Source organism: Artibeus jamaicensis, unplaced genomic scaffold, assembly GCF_021234435.1.
Source record: "Artibeus jamaicensis isolate MK-2021 breed Jamaican fruit bat unplaced genomic scaffold, CSHL_Jam_final scaffold_614, whole genome shotgun sequence".
Lineage (NCBI taxonomy): Eukaryota > Metazoa > Chordata > Mammalia > Chiroptera > Phyllostomidae > Artibeus > Artibeus jamaicensis.
In genome coordinates, this window is record NW_026522050.1 from 1593019 (window position 1) to 1608614 (window position 15596).

Here is a 15596-nt window from a genome sequence, read left to right on the forward strand (position 1 = left end):
GTCACCGTGGCGTCCCCCCACCCGCGGCAGGTGCGTTCCCGCGGAAGGGGGCAGCAGCCCATAGACACAGAGCCGGGGACTCTCCAGCCCCCTTCCCGACGTCACCCTCCACGCCTCTCTTCCCAAAGCTGTGTCCATACTAGGTCAGCAGCCTGCCAGGCTGGCCGGAGGCGGGGCGTCCGCTAGGGTGGGGCCCAGAAGGGCTAGAAGCCCGGACTTGGATTGGGGACTACTGAAGATTCACAGTATCTAGGGAGGAATCAGGGATGGGGAGGGGCCTGTGGAAGGTTGGCGCCTTCTTGACTCCGCCCTCAGCCCCGCCCCACTGCGGCGTTTTAAGGATCTCTAAGCAGGTGCATCTGCTTCAACAAAAGTCAGTGGAGTGCTTGGGTGGGGGACGTTCACAGGCTGTCTAGGCTAGGCCAAAGTTGCCCCACCTCATTTTGGGGAAACTGAGGACCAGAAAGGGCCTGCTACTTGGCCTCGTATTATGTAGATTGAAGTGTGGGGGAGGTCCTGACTCCCCAGCACCGAGTCAGGGAGTGGCAAGTCGTGTGCAGCACGTTTGGGGCGGGTGGTTTCATAGTGAGTGTGTTTGAACCCAAAGTCCGGAAACGGTTACTGGCTCCCCTAGGCCCGGCTTGTGGGGACCCCAACTGCCTGTGGCTGCCCCTCCCAAGTTCCTCCCTGCCAGAAGCATCCAGGCCTCCAGCCTCCAACCTGCGGAGAACTCACCCACAGCTTGCATCGGCCCCTTTCCTTCTGGCACCGTGGGAGCCAGGCTTCCGGGGCCCCAGTCCCGCTTGTGTGAGCTGGAGCTCCTCCCACAACACCCCCAGGCACCAAGGTCTCGTCTCCAGGTAGTGGCGTTTTCATTCCTCCCTTCCCACAGGACCCTCTCCCCAGAATGCTCCCATTTTGCGCTAGCCTTTCCCCCGAACTGTCATAAGGACCCGGTGCCCCACGCCCCAGACCTCCATCAGGCCTGCGCCCCACGCTGCCTGCAGGAAGACGTCTGGCCCTGGGTCGGGGTAGCCCCGTGGGAACGGTTTGTTTCGAAAACAGGAACCCGGGCCGGGGGCTGGGCGGGGCGCCCCTTCCCCACCGCAGTCCGCTTCCTGCCCCTCCCGGCTTCCTCTGCCCAACACCAGGCAGGGCGGGGGGCATAGGGGTGTCTAGGGTTGGGGAATAGGGCCCTCCACGTCCCTTGCGGCCTGACCTCGGCTCGCCCACCCACGGCACAGCCAGTGGCGCAGCCCCCCCCCCCTGCGCATCTCTGCCCTCTGGGTGGAGCGGCAGGGGAGGGGTTAAGCTGCCGTAGGGACCGCCGTGTGCGGGGCGAGAGGGAGCCCCGGTGGGGGAGGCGCAGAGGCGGTGCAGAGCCCCGCGCAGGGGCGGGGAGGGAAGGGGCGGTAGCGCGGGGGCGGGGCAGCGGGGAGTGGGCAGCGGAGCGGAGAGCGGGCGGGAGCCGCAACCGCAGCGAGGCCGGCGGGCAGGGGCGCACGGAGGTGGCGCCTCCCGGGCCGGGCGCGACTCCTTGCCGCAGGTCCCAAGAGTGAGTGGAGCGTGCGCGGGCGCGACAACGCATGGAGGAGGGCTGGGTCCCCAGAGGCCCCCTGGGGCAGCGGTTGTTGGGTGGGGAGTCTGCTGCAGGGGTCCGAGGAAGGAGGGAACTGCAGAGAGAACTGAGGCTCCCTGGACAACTCGTGGGAGGGGGCGGCATCGCGGAGCGCTCAGCCCTTTCCAGCCACGTCTCAATGGACCTTCCCCCACGCAGAACCCCCATTTGACATGTGAGAAAATCGAGGCTCCGAGAGGCCAATTGACTCTCAAGGTCAAACAGCAAGGAAGCGGCAGTCAGGAGGGGATGGCTCTGGGTGGCTTCTAGGGAAAAGTCCGCTAAAGAACTCCGTGGAGGAGCCCCCACGCCCCACTCCGCAGCCCGAGGCGGGGTACCTTTTTCGAGGCGCAAAGCTCTACCAGTGGCGGGAGGAGGGGGGTGAGGGGTGTTAAGGTGTTTGGCCCAAGGCTGGCCCAGGACCTCGGATGAAGCGGTGGTGGTGGAATGGGCGTGTGTGCGCACCCACGGGAGTGTGTGCGTATGTGGGAGAGTGTACATGTGTGTAGGTGCACTGTCTGGCATGTGTGTACACGTGTGCGGATGTCGGCGCAGCCCTGGCTGAGGAACTCCAGGCTGGCCTGGCTGGAGTGAGCAGAGTGTGGGAGAGCCAGCCCCATGAATGGGTTTGCAATCTGAGGTAAAAAGCTAGATATGTTTGCCTGAGGGTTCTAGGTGTGCCCAGGGCGTGGGTGCCATTGTGTGTGTGACACAGAGGATGAGGCGAACGCCTAGGCCTGGGTGTGTGTGAGCCAGCCAGGGCGTCTTGCACCCCAATGCGGGTCCCTGGTCACGGGCATGGAATGAGTGTCCCTGCATGGGTGGCTACTGGAGTCACTGGTGGAGTCGGACAGGCACTCTCCAGCCCCCACGGCTATGGCGCCCCCTTCTGGGCACCGTACTGTGTGTGTCTGAGTGTGGCCAGCCAGTGTATGTGCTCGTAGTTCGGCCGTGCAGTCTCCAAGCCTGGGTCAGGAGCCCGAGCTGGAGAGGAGGGTGGCTTGCATAAAGGCTGAGCCGGGATCCCTGGGGCCTTCGTGGAGGAGGTGGCTAGGGAGCGCGCATTTCCCAGGCTCAGGCTTCCAACTGACGCCTCCGGGCTGCTGCGGGCTGCCCTCGCCCCCACCCCGCCCTAGGAATGTTCCTCTCCATTCCAGCCCTTCTCCCCAAGGGCAAGCCCCTGGGGGCCGCTTCAGCCCCGCCTCCTCTTCCCGGGAACCCGAGGGGGCGAAGGGGGCAGGACGCCTGGGTTCCTCCCTCCTCCCATCCCAGAGAGAAATTCCTCTGAGGTCCCCTCAGGCTCTGGGTTCCCAAAATAACCCTGCGGGGGAAGGGAGGCTGTGAAGGGAGGGAAGCGAGAGGGGCGTAGAGCCGAGCTGCGGTTGCTGCAGGTGCCTCTCGGGAGAGGGCGCGGAGAAGAGGGCCTACGGGAGGCAGAGGCATCAACCAGCCCCCGGAGTGCGGGGTCATCCCCATCCCCAGAGAGTCCCTCGGCCCTCTGGCGACTCCGAGGGTGGGCCGGAAGTCTCTAGGCCAGTCTCTAGGCCTGTTTCCCAACTGTTGGGTTGCACCATCCCGGGCCAGACCGTTTAACCCCGGGAGTGGCCACTGCCGACGACTCCGCCCCTGCCCAGCAGGGGGCGTGCCCGCTGCCGGCCCCCCCTGCCCCCCCCCGCCCCATTCCTGCCCACTGGCGGCTCCTCGGGCCAGCACCTTGGCAGACGCCCACTCTACCTCTCCTGGGATAGGGGTCCGGTCCCAGACCCGCGAGAGGTTCCAGAGCGCAGCTTGATCCAGCCTACCCACACCGGCAGCCATGGCGGGCACCCTAGACCTGGACAAGGGCTGCACAGTGGAGGAGCTGCTTCGCGGTTGCATCGAAGCCTTCGGTGAGTAGCATGCGAGCACACACCGAGCCTGAGCCCAGCCGCGGCCTGAACCCGGGCTCCCAGCTTCCCAGGGCGGGCTCCGGGCCCGGACCCACTCAGCTCCGCATCTTTCATCCTCTTTAACAAAAGCCAGCTCTTCATCGCAGAGAGGTCCCCATGCTTCGGGAAGATAACATATTCCACTATCCTAGCATGCCGACGATGAAGGCAGGATGGGGTCCCCAGACTCTGACATGCGGGGGGCATTATCTGTTCCCCCCGGGAATCCGGAGGAACTCTGTATCTCCGGCCTGAGAGCTGTTTCCGGCTGATGCGGGGCGGCTTATCTGGTGAAGGGGTGCCCCTTCCCCCAGGCACTCAGGAAATGACCTCTGGATTCTTGACTCTGGGGAACCCAGGCTCCTTCCTCTCCAGCTGGTTCCCCTCCTGCTGATGGGCCCGACTCAGAGGCTCCCCTCCTCCAGTTCCTCAGATGCTGCCTTATAGCTCTCCCACTCTATACACTCACCTGCCTCTTCCTTCTAACCTGCCTCAGGGTTTTGGAGTCCTGGGAAAGCAGGTGGGCGAGGGGGTGGTAGTGCAGATAGATACCTGCGAGGCTGAGGGCTAGGGTTTAGGGACCATGGCTGGCTGGCCAAAGAGTCAAGCCGCTTTTCTTCCACCCTTCGGAGTTAGATGACTCTGGGAAGGTGCGGGACCCGCAGCTGGTGCGCATGTTCCTCATGATGCACCCCTGGTACATCCCTTCGTCCGAGCTGGCGGCAAAGCTGCTCCACATATATCCTTCGAGGGCCTGGCTGAGGGCCCTGCAGTCCAGTCCCCACGCCAGCCCGGGAGTGGGCTTCACTTTCAGAGCTGGGCCCCTCCTGCGCCCCAGAGTTGAGGCTTGGCCCAGCCTCCCTCTAGAGCCTGGGCCCTGCCCCCGACTATCTCCCCAACCTGGGTCTTGCCTTCTCCCCCCCCACAGTCTAGGACCCCCTCCATACTACCAGTTTGGTCTCCCTCTTGCCTCTCCTAGAAACCAAGCCCTGCTCACAGTTGCCCCCAGAACCTAGCCCCCTTTCCTCTCATCTGCCTTCCTAAAGCTCACCTCTTATCCGCCTTTCAGTCTCTTTCCAAGGCTTCTGCCTGGGCGCCCCCAGACCCCACCCCCAGCATTCCTCCTTGGAACCAGGCCCCATCCCCTGCCTCCTTTTCTAGATTTAGGCTGCATCCCGGTTTTCCTTAACTCTCTTTCACCTACCAACAGTCCCGGAAGGACAACTCCAGTTCGCTGCAGGTGAAAACCTGCCATCTGGTCAGGTGAGTCTTCCTTCTGGGGTGCTGTCCCCCCTTTCTCTGCCCCCTCCTCTCAGGCAGCACTCTGGCCCGAAGGACTTGGTCATGTGGGTTTGCCCCAGGCCCTGTGCGTCCTTGGAGCCATGCCATGGGCCTGCCCCTTGCAGGTCCTGCACGGTGGGGGTGGAGAAGGACAGAGCGAGGACGGGGAACCATGATTTGAGGCCCTTTCCCCCTTTATGGGGAACTGCAATACCAGGGGGTGGGGGAGGGCCATCTTGGATGACTCCCGCTCCCCCTCAGGTACTGGATCTCAGCATTCCCAGCCGAGTTTGACTTGAACCCTGAGCTCGCTGAGCAGATCAAGGAACTGAAAGCTCTACTGGACCAGGAAGGGAACCGCAGGCACAGCAGCCTCATCGACATCGAGAGCGTGTGCGTGGCGGGGGGGGGGGGGGGGGGGGGGCGGCGCTGGGGCAGGGAGGGCATTCAGCATTCCACACTGTCTGTGCTTAATAAATGTTTGTTGAATTGAATGAGTGAGGGTCATGTCACTCTCTTGCTTAAAAATCTTCCGTGGTTCTCTGTCACCTTCAAAACGTCTCAGCTAGAGATTAAGGCCGCTCCTGGCCTCCTGCCTCTCATCTTCCACAGCCCAGCGCCCATCCCACGCACCTCATCCTGTAGTCACGTGAGTCCACTCACCATTCTCCAGCTCTGTGTCCTCTCCCATCACGATACTCTGCTCGTGTTGTCCCCTTGCCTCTCTGTGTCACCACCCTCGGCTCAGTGTGGAGTGTCTTTGGGCCCAGGCTCTCTCAGGGCAGACTCTTTTGTCTCTGCTCTGTTCCCCTGTGGCACCGTGTGCAAAGACCTGCACACACGCCACACTGTTCTGTGACCGTTTCTGTGTCTGTCTCCCTCTGTAGCCTGTGAGCTCCTTGGGGGCAGGAACCACGTCTCACTCATCTCCGTAGCCCCCAAGTCAAGCACAGTGCCTGGCACCAAGTGTGTTTTCCATGTGTGTGTGTGTGTGTGTGTGTGTGTGTGTGTGTGTGTGTAGTGGATGATGAGGGGGGGGGACTGCAGGAGTTTGGGGACTGGGGACACTGTGGATGTCCTCAGTCAGCTTGAGGGATGTGTTTGCATGAGTGTGGGGCACCTCCTGCAAAGGGCTCACTGCCCTTGCCCCGCCCCCCAGCCCCACCTACAAGTGGAAGCGACAGGTGACTCAGCGGAACCCAGTGGGCCAGAAAAAAAGGAAGATGTCTCTGCTGTTCGACCACCTGGAGCCCCTGGAGCTGGCGGAGCATCTCACCTACCTGGAGTATCGCTCCTTCAGCAAGATCCTGGTGTGGCCCGAGGGCCTGGGGTCGGGGGCGGGGGGTGGGTAGAGTGCAGGCTGGGGCTGGGGTCCAGAAGGGGCTTCGTCTCTGGGGTAGGTGGGGTCACATGGAGGTGGGTGGGTGTTTTCGGTGTAACCAGCAGAGGGCATCTGGAGGGCAAGGAGAGGCAGTGGGTGAGGGGAGGGTCCCACAGAGCACTGAGGCTGCTCCCCACTCCTGCCCCCCAGTTCCAGGACTACCACAGTTTCGTGACCCATGGCTGCACTGTGGACAACCCCGTCCTGGAGCGATTCATCTCCCTTTTCAATAGTGTCTCACAGTGGGTGCAGCTCATGATTCTCAGCAAGCCCACAGCCCCGCAGCGGGCCCTGGTTATCACACACTTCGTCCACGTGGCAGAGGTGCCTGTCCTTCTCCTGTCCCTTCCTGACCTCCCCAAATGCCATTCTGGCCGAGTCCCTCCTTTCCGAGATCCCTCTGCTTCCACTCCAGAAAAGCTGGGCCCAATTCTGGGTTTGTTCAGTGACTCCTGCCTGCCCCTCCCACTGTGTCCCCCAGAAGCTGCTGCAGCTGCAGAACTTCAACACGCTGATGGCGGTGGTAGGGGGCCTGAGCCACAGCTCCATCTCCCGCCTCAAGGAGACGCACGCCCACGTTAGCCCTGAGACCGTCAAGGTGCCTGGGACTGGAGGGTTGGGAGAACAGCCTCATCGAATCCTGGGGTCCGGCTTCCCACGTCTGGCTTCCCTGCGAACTCCCAGTGGCAAGCGAGCGCTGGGCACTGCTGCCCTCATTTGACAGATGGGGAAACTGAGGCTCAGAGGGGTTAAAATGCTTTTCCAGTTTAAACAGTGAAAGAGGCAGAGTGGGGGCTCACACATCTGTCTGATTCCAAGGCTTTGTTTTCTTCTTTTATTTTGTTTAAGATATTGGGTGATATACATGTAGAAAAGTACATAAAACACAGGTACAGTTTAAAGAAAGACAGTAAAGAAAATGCCTGTGTAACCACCACCCAGGCCAGGAACTAGAACGTGGCCACAGCGCCCAAAGCTCCCAGTACCCTGGGGCATAGCTCCCTCCCCGTCAGGGGAGCCAGTGTCCTCACTGGGCCGAGGCCAACGGCCTTGCTGTGCTGCCTGGGTGTGTGTTCCTGACTGTGTGGGCTTTTTGTGGCCAGTTTTTGGACTTTCTATGGATGGAATTATGTTGTTTATATTACTTTATATCTCCTTTCATTCTTACATTCTGTTATGTGGAGCAGTTGCTCATTCATTCCCATTACTACGTAATATTTTATAGTGAGTCCATTCCAGTTTATGAATCTACCCCACTGCCTCCCTGAGCCTCAGTTTCTTCTCCTGTGAAATGTTGGTAATCTGTGGCCAGGCCCGGTGTGGGGCTGTGGTGTTGGGCAGCCAGTGTTCCCGTGAACTCACAACGTATGAACTCTGACCCTCAGGGGCTAAGGGAGCCAGCACTGGGGGGCAATGAGGGAGGACTTTGACTTTGACCCCTCTCCCACTCTGAACCTCATCCTCTCCCACACGGCTAGGGCTGAGTGGGGAGGCTGGTTGAGCCAGTGGTGTGTGTATGTGTGTGACCTTCTACACTTTGCCCCCCAGCTCTGGGAACATCTGACCGAGCTAGTGACGGCCACTGGCAACTACAGCAACTACCGGCGGCGGCTGGCAGCCTGTGTGGGCTTCCGCTTCCCCATCCTGGGCGTGCACCTTAAGGACCTGGTGGCCCTGCAGCTGGCACTGCCTGACTGGCTGGACCCTGCCCGGACTCGACTTAATGGGGCCAAGATGAAGCAGCTCTTCTCCATCTTGGAGGAGCTGGCCATGGTGACCAGCCTTCGACCACCAGTGCAGGCTAACCCTGACCTGCTGAGCCTGCTCACGGTGAGTGGCCAGGCAGCAGGGCTGGCAACCTCACTGGGTCCTGGGTTTGAATGAGGCTGCAGGCCTTGGGTGCTCGGTTCTGGTCAAGGGACTGAGAGCCAGCCTGGGCTCCAGGGTTTGGAGTGAACTCTGAGATGGGTTCCAGGCTCCAGACAAGACTGTGGACTGAGGCTGGTGTATGGCCTCTGGGTTGAGTCCCTAGCAGTGAGTGAGTGGGTCATGTTCAAGGTTTAGGGTCAAGCTCTGGATTCTGGGTGCAGTGGTTTTTAATCATGGTCCTGAGCTCTGAGGTTCTGAGTTTGACCGTGGACTTGGTTTTGAGGGTTAGGAGTGGGGCTCTTGTCTAGATCTGGCCCAGTTCTAGACATTGGGCTGGGACTTAGGTTTTGGGTTCGGAGTGAATTCTTAGTTTTTCCTGGGCTCCGGACTGGGATTGGGGCTGGATCCTGGGTGCTGGGTTGGGTTCTAGGCCAGGAGTGAATTCCAGAGCTCTTGACCTGGATTCTGGGCTGAGCTCTTGGCCGTGCGCTGTGCTCAAGGTTTAGGGGCAAGTGTGGGCTCTGGTCTGTCTGCTAGGCTGGCATGTGCCTGCTGGGGTGTGTTCTAAGCCGGCCTCTGTCCCAAGTCTTGCTCTGGACTGGGCTCAGGGCTGAGCTGCAGTTTCTAGATGGACCTGAGACCCTGGGCTCTGGGCAGTGGGCTCCTGAAAGCAGCAGAGGCCACTGGGTGTGATGACACCTGTGTGTCGCAGGTGTCTCTGGACCAGTATCAGACGGAGGATGAGCTCTACCAGCTGTCCCTGCAGCGGGAGCCGCGCTCCAAGTCCTCGGTGAGCAAGGACACTCTCCTTCCCCACCCTGCCCATCCTCTTCCTCTCCCACCGCTGCCCCTCCTGGGAAGCCCGGGTTGTGAGGGATTGTGTTTGGAGGGGTTTTCCCAGTGGGGTGGGTTCAGGTGGGTGTTCCTCGGGAGGGCTCAAACCGAGCCTCCAACTTGGCCGCTGCCTTCCCCTTCCTGCTTGGCGTCCAGGCTCCCTGAGCCCCGGGGTTTCTCCCCTCTGCTACCCTGGGCCCTGGGCTCCCTCACCCCTGGCCCCCGCTCAGGCCTGACCACTCCCACAGCCAACCAGCCCCACAAGCTGTACCCCACCTCCCCGGGCCCCCGTGCTGGAGGAATGGACCTCGGCTGCCAAACCCAAGCTGGATCAGGCACTCTTTGTGGAGCACATTGAGAAAATGGTGGAGGTGAGACTCTGTGGTGGCTGGTACTAAAGCCTCAGGGGTTGGGGGGACAGGTCCATAGTGGTCAGTCAAGGCTGGTTTTGCCAGGTCATCAGCCCAGAAACTATATCACCAGTGCGAAGTTCAAGGGTCAGCACTCAGCCTTCAGAAGGCATGGGGGCACGGGAAATGGAGGTGGCAAGGGAGGTAGACAGCTCCCCACACCCCGACGCCCTTCACAACGCAGACTGGGAATGTGGGCGCGACGAGGCTGACGATCCTTTCATTCTCCTGCGCTGTGTCTCTCAGTCTGTGTTCCGGAACTTTGACGTCGATGGGGACGGCCACATCTCACAGGAAGAGTTCCAGATCATCCGTGGGAACTTCCCTTACCTCAGCGCCTTTGGGGACCTCGACCAGAACCAGTGAGGAGGGCTGGGAGCTGGGGGAGAGGGAAGGCGAGCTCACTTCCCCCTTGGGTTTCAGTTTCCTCCCATGGAGGTCAGGCCACTGGACCAGAGGATCTGGCCTGAGAAAGCTACCAATGTGGGGAGGTGCTCTCAGCAGGGGTAGTGCGGGGGCGGCTGCCGGCTGCTGAGGCACAGGGCTCCCTCTGTCGCCGGGACAGGTGGGGCCTCCACCTGCATCTTACAAAGACTGTGGCCTGGGGACTGGTGCGACACAAACAGCATTTTATTTGTGGAGTTCACAGCTGGCAAAAAGTGTGGGCAAGTTGAATTCCTGGGTAGCCCGTCTCAATGAATAGATGAGAGAGGCCTGTAATTAGCAGCATCCACTTGCTTATCAACAGTTCACAAGCTGACCCTTTGCATAAACATCTGGCTGTCTGAGGTTGGTTAAACATGCCCACTGCAGCCGTGTTCATACCCCTGCTTTGCTGAGCACACAAAATTCCAATCAAAATTTACAATCCGTCTCAGGTTGAGTTATTTTTTAATGTCAATCCATATTTTAAAAAATTCTGGGTTTGTTTCTATATTGCAAAAATGCGTGGTTAAAAAATTGGGTAGTGAAACAGCTTTGTAGTAAACAAAGTGGGTAAGGTAAGGCACGGAAGGCTCCCTTCCTCCTTCCTCCCTGGCACTTGTATTAGCGCAGCCTCTTCGTGACACCATCCGCCATGCTCCTGGCCCGGCAGCGTGTGCATGCTTCCAGTCTTTTTTTTTTCCCATGCACCTGCAAATGGACATAGATTTTGTTTGCCTGTGTCTGTGTCATGGACAAACAGGATGATGGTATAAATTTAGCTCTGCTCATGGTGGCTTTATTTCTCCCCTCAGAGTGGAGGTAGAGTTCCGTGTTGGCTCCCTCGGCGGGTGGGTGGATTTTTTTTCCAGGTCACCCTCCCAGTGATGATGCAGCCCTCGGAGACCTTCGAGGCCCCAGCTTCATGCAGGAGTCTCAGCCTTCCCTTCCCTTCCCACCACCCGCAAGCCCCCGGGCCTTGTGCCTGGCTCCTGGCTGGGTATCAAAACACAGCACCTGGCTCACCAGGTGGGAGACCAGCGACCCCTTCTAAGGCAGCTGCAGTGTCTCACCCCAACTCACTGCCTCAATCTGAAGACCCCTCTGTTTCTGGAACTTGGGGGTTTCCATTTCTTCCTTGCAAACTCACCTAGGCATTTAAAGCAATTTTTGATATTTTAACTGGCACCTAAGTATTTGTAGCAATAGGGATTTCAGTTTTTAGTGGGGGTCATGACAGAACTGCACCCCTTGCTTTTTTTTTTTTTTGGCTTTTGTTTTCCACTTAAACTTTTGCCATGGACATCTCTCCATGCCTATTCATGTAGAGCTTCCTCACTCTTTAGAACAGCTTCAGAGTACTCCATGATGCGCTGGGCATCATTGCCTCGCCATTCTCCTGCTGATGGGCGTGTAGACTGTGCCCAGTTTTTGCTATTAATATACGCCAGGCTGCTGTGAATGGCTTTGTAGCGATGTACGCAGGCCACTGTTTCTGTAGGAGAAATTCCTAGAAGTGGGATAATAGAATCAGAAGATATGCACATTCTAAATTAGGAGAGAGACTGCCAAAGTGACCTCAGGCTGTGCCTGCCTGCCCCCCACCAACAGCAAACGGGGGCCCATTTCCCAACTTCCTTGCCGACAGTGAAATCTATAATAAGCTTTACAATTTTGCCAGTCTAATTGGCAAATGGCGTCTTGGTTAAATTCGCATTTCTTTAATCGTAGGTGGGGTAGGGTATCTTTTCATATGTTTATCGGCCACTTATCTTTCTTCTGTTAATTGCCTGTTCATAGTCTTTGTCTGTATTCCACTGGGTTTGTTGGTCTTTTTCTCATTGATTTTCAGAATCTCTGTTAATGGATATTAACCCTTTGTTGTTGAATGTGTTTGCAAATATTTCCTTCCAGTCTGTCATTTATGTTGTCTTTTCCCATATAAAAAAATTTTAAAGTTTGTGTGCTCAATATGTCAGTCTTTTCCTTTATGGCTTCTTGGATTTGTGTTATGCGTGGAAAGGCTCTCATGCCCTCAAGACTACAAAATTATTCTCTTATACCTTTTCAGATACTTTGATAATTTTACTTTTTTACTTAGTGTTCTCAACTCAGTGGGAATTCAGTTGTCATGCACGGTAGGAGGTAGGAATCCAGGCTTATGTGTTTTTCTAACTGTCCGGCTGTCCCAAGGCCCCGCTGATTCCAAGGGCCGCCTCATCACATAACAGAGCCCCGGATGCGGTGGGTGGGAGTTTGTAACAGGGACCAGCCTTGACAAATCGCTCCGGGGAGCCCAGCAACTGTTAACCACACAGACTCTGTTGTAAATGCTTCACGTGCACTATCTCATTTAGTCCTCATGACCCACCCTGAGGTGTAGGAACTATTATGATCCTCACTTATAGAAGAGGAAACTGAGGCACAGAGGGGTTAACCAGCTCGAGGTCACACAGCCAGGAAGTAATGGAGCCGGAATTTGAACTGAGGTCTGTCTATCTCCGGAGCACATGCTCACACTTGCCCTAAAATACGGGAGTAGGTGAAAAAGGGTTCCGTGGGAAGCCCTGGGGAACGTGGGAAACGCTGAGTACAGGCGTCTCTTGGCAGGATTATGCAAGAGTTCCCCTCCCAGAACTCAGCAGAGATCTCTTCCATTCTCACACCTCTGAACTGCAGTTTGTCAGAACTCAGTTTGGGGCACAGAGGCTGCTAATCCAAGGGGGAGTGCACAGCCCCTTGTGTTTACATGGCCACACTCTGCAGTGGGCAGGGCAGGAATCATAACGGCCATTTTTCTGGGGAGGAAACCCAGGACAAGCGACTTGTTCAAGACCACACACCTAGCTTAGCAGCAGCCACTGCACCAGCCGGACTCCGGCCTAGTGTTCTTTCTCTTCCCTGCACCAGGGGTCAGTAGCAGGCGTTTGGTGAGGACCTTTCACTGGGTAGGGGTTCTTCCCAGTGGGATGGGTTAGGTGGGTGGTGGGTGTTCCCGGGGAGGGCGCAGACTGAGGTGCGCCTGCTCCACCGACAGGGATGGCTGCATCAGCAGGGAGGAGATGATCTCCTACTTCCTACGCTCCAGCTCCGTGCTGGGCGGCCGCATGGGCTTCGTCCACAACTTCCATGAGAGCAACTCCTTGCGCCCAGTTGCCTGCCGCCACTGCAAGGCCCTGGTGAGCCCCTGCCCAAGCCGCCCCATTCTGCCCTGGTCCTACCCACCCATGCCCCCGCCCTGTTCTCCCTTCTTGCCACGCCCCTGCCAGAGCCATCTCAGCTCTCAGCCTCATTAATTTCACCTGCCTCTCCTCTTGCCGTCCTGCACCAACCCTCACTCCTAAGGCCCCAGAGAGGGTTAGTCCCAGCCTCTGCCCTTGAGAAGGAAGAAGTAGAGCCATCACCTCTAAATCCCTCCCCGCCAGCACAGACCCCCTGCTCTATTTCAGATCCTGAACATCTACAAACAGGGCCTCAAATGCCGAGGTGAGATGGACTGGCAGGGCTCCTGGGCTGAGATTTTTGGAAGTTATTATCTGGGTGGGGATCCTTATATTTTGGTGGGCTGTTGCAAAGGAGTGAAGTACCTTGGGGCCAGAGGGGCACAATGATTATATGTGAAAGGCTTTTATTTTAGTGAGGCAGCTTCCCAGGAACAGAGAACTTTGGAGAGGACATAGAATGGCAAGTAGGATGAAAAGAGCACTTTGGAAGGAGACTTTTGTTTTGGTGGGGCAGCTGCTCGGGAGCAAAGGAAACTGGGGAGAGGTACAGGCCTGGAGAGTGGCATGGAGGGTGTGCTGACCAATGTCCCTGGCTGGGCTCCCCATCTGCCTCCCCTAGCCTGTGGTGTGACCTGCCACAAACAGTGCAAGGACCGCCTGTCGGTGGAGTGTCGGCGCCGGGCCCAGAGTATGAGTCTGGAGGGGTCTGCACCCTCCCCCTCCCCCACACACACTCACCATCGCGCCTTCAGCTTCTCCCTGCCTCGCAGGCGAGGCTCCAGGCCTCCAGGTAAGGAGGAGTTTCATCCTGTATCGGCCTGTGGAGGAAGGGAGGCTGGGCTATTGTGGCAAAGTCTTAACTTATCCCAGATGGAAACCATTTCAGGGTTTGTACAATAATTCTCTTATTTAGGTGGGGGCGATAAAGAGGGTTGGACTGGTTAAGGGTCCTAGAAGGTGGCCAGGGAACCCTTGACCCACTGAGGATGAGGAGACAGACTTTAATATATGAAGAAGAGTAAAAATGAAAGAGGCTTCAGGATTACGGCCACACTCATATTTTGTTAGGGAGATGGACAATGGACTGGGGAGGAAGTTATGTTTCTTTTTGGCTTCTCTGGAGGAGGGACTGAGAATTCTAAGTCCCTTACCCTGAAAATCTTCTGGCAGCTCTTTTGGGGTCTCTGACGGTTTTAGGTCACTTTGCTGAATGGCGATTCCTCAAACTTTTGGCTGAGAGCAGTCCGAACAACTATGTTAAACTGGAGTCCAAGGCAGTTGACCACAACCATTCGGACTGGCATCAATCCTCAAAAATAGAAAAGATAAAACCATTTGCATCGAGCCTTCCAGAAGCGCTGGGGTCTACAATGTGAAACTTGCAGTAAATTGACATTTAAGCAAACTGCACTGACAAATCTGTGGCTGCGAAAAAGCTGCGGCAAAACGAAAACCTAGAAAAAGCCTTAAAAATTGGGCCATTTGGTCACTCAATGAATTGATTTTTGGTGGATGGGTCTGCTTCCGGGATGGGGCCGGGTGCCTCCTGCGAATGGGGGAAGGGCCGCTGAAGGCACACGGACCTGGGACCCAGGACTTGATCCTACAACCCTGCCCCCCCCCCCCCCCCCCGCAGAGATCCGAGAGGAGGAGGTCCAGACGTTGGAGGACGGAGTGTTTGACATCCACCTGTAACGACGGTGAGCCTTCGCACAGCCTGGGCCAGAGCCTCCCTACTGGGGGCTGGGGGAGGGGAGCCAGGGAAAGGGGCGCTCTGTCCAAATGGCCTGGGCCAGGCAGACTTCTACATGTTGGGGGTAGACCTTCCTCACCATCTCTGTTTTTCTTTTCCCAGCTGTGACTGGACCAAGCACTCCTTGCCCGCCTGGGAGAAAAGGCCTGGACCACAGCAGGGAGCCTGGGTGCCGGGGCAGCAGGCCGGGGCTGGGGGGCGGGGCATGGGGTGGCATGCGGCTGAGGGCAGGGCAGGGCAGGCCTGGTGTCCCTAAGGTTGTACAGACTCTTGTGAATATTTGTATTTTCCAGGAATAAAAAGGCCCGTGTCATGAACCCAGACCATCAGAGCCTAGAATCCTGGAGCTGGGGGCGGGGTGTGTGTGTGGAGGGACGACAGGGGACAGTAACGTCCCTTCACAGGGATGAGAATGTTCGAGTCTAGAGCTTTGCAGTCAGAGGAATCTTGGAAGACCTGGGATCTCACGTGTCTGGAACCCTGGGGGGACTAGAATCCTTGGGGATAGAATCTTAGGGCCAGAAGCATCTTGAGAGGACCTGAAATCTTGAAGAGTTCAGAATATTGGGGGTACGAACATTAAAACTACCAAGTCTTTGCACTCAGAATCACCAGGCCCAGGGGTCTTGCATAATTAAAACCTTCAGGCCACAGTTGAAATTCCCTTGCTTGACAGGTGGCCTTTCAGCTCCCGCTTGAATACTTCTAGCAATGGGGAGCTCACTGTAGAGAATCATGGGAGGGAGAGGGCAGCCCAGTGTGCTGGCTGTCAGGGGAGGGAGGCAGGGGCCTGGGCAGCTTTTCTGCCTGGGAGTGGGGGCTGTACTCCCTGGGTTTACGACCTCCCAGCCTGCTGCTGCTGCCAGGCGGAAGGA

At 57.6% G+C, this 15596-nt stretch overlaps 1 protein-coding gene across 4 annotated transcripts; it reads left to right on the forward strand.

The window, feature by feature from the left end:
* Positions 1–376: 376 nt before the first annotated feature.
* On the forward strand, positions 377–15329 carry RASGRP2 (RAS guanyl releasing protein 2). Of its 4 annotated transcripts, none has more exons than XM_037146421.2 (17): positions 377–860; positions 3367–3507; positions 4183–4285; positions 4747–4809; positions 5089–5220; positions 5987–6137; positions 6359–6532; positions 6690–6806; positions 7757–8038; positions 8790–8867; positions 9160–9282; positions 9568–9683; positions 12782–12923; positions 13194–13230; positions 13588–13758; positions 14605–14668; positions 14824–15329. In XM_037146421.2, exons 2-16 carry the CDS (start codon positions 3435–3437, stop codon positions 14661–14663), a joined length of 1821 nt encoding a protein of 606 aa, XP_037002316.1. In that variant the 5' UTR covers positions 377–860; positions 3367–3434; the 3' UTR covers positions 14664–14668; positions 14824–15329. The 4 variants fall into 4 exon arrangements, with proteins under 4 accessions (XP_037002316.1, XP_037002315.1, XP_037002318.1 ...); XM_037146420.2 differs by lacking the exon at positions 377–860 and adding an exon at positions 1439–1555; XM_037146423.2 differs by lacking the exons at positions 377–860; positions 4183–4285 and having other exon boundaries at positions 3467–3507; positions 4757–4809.
* The last annotated feature ends 267 nt before the right edge of the window (positions 15330–15596 follow it).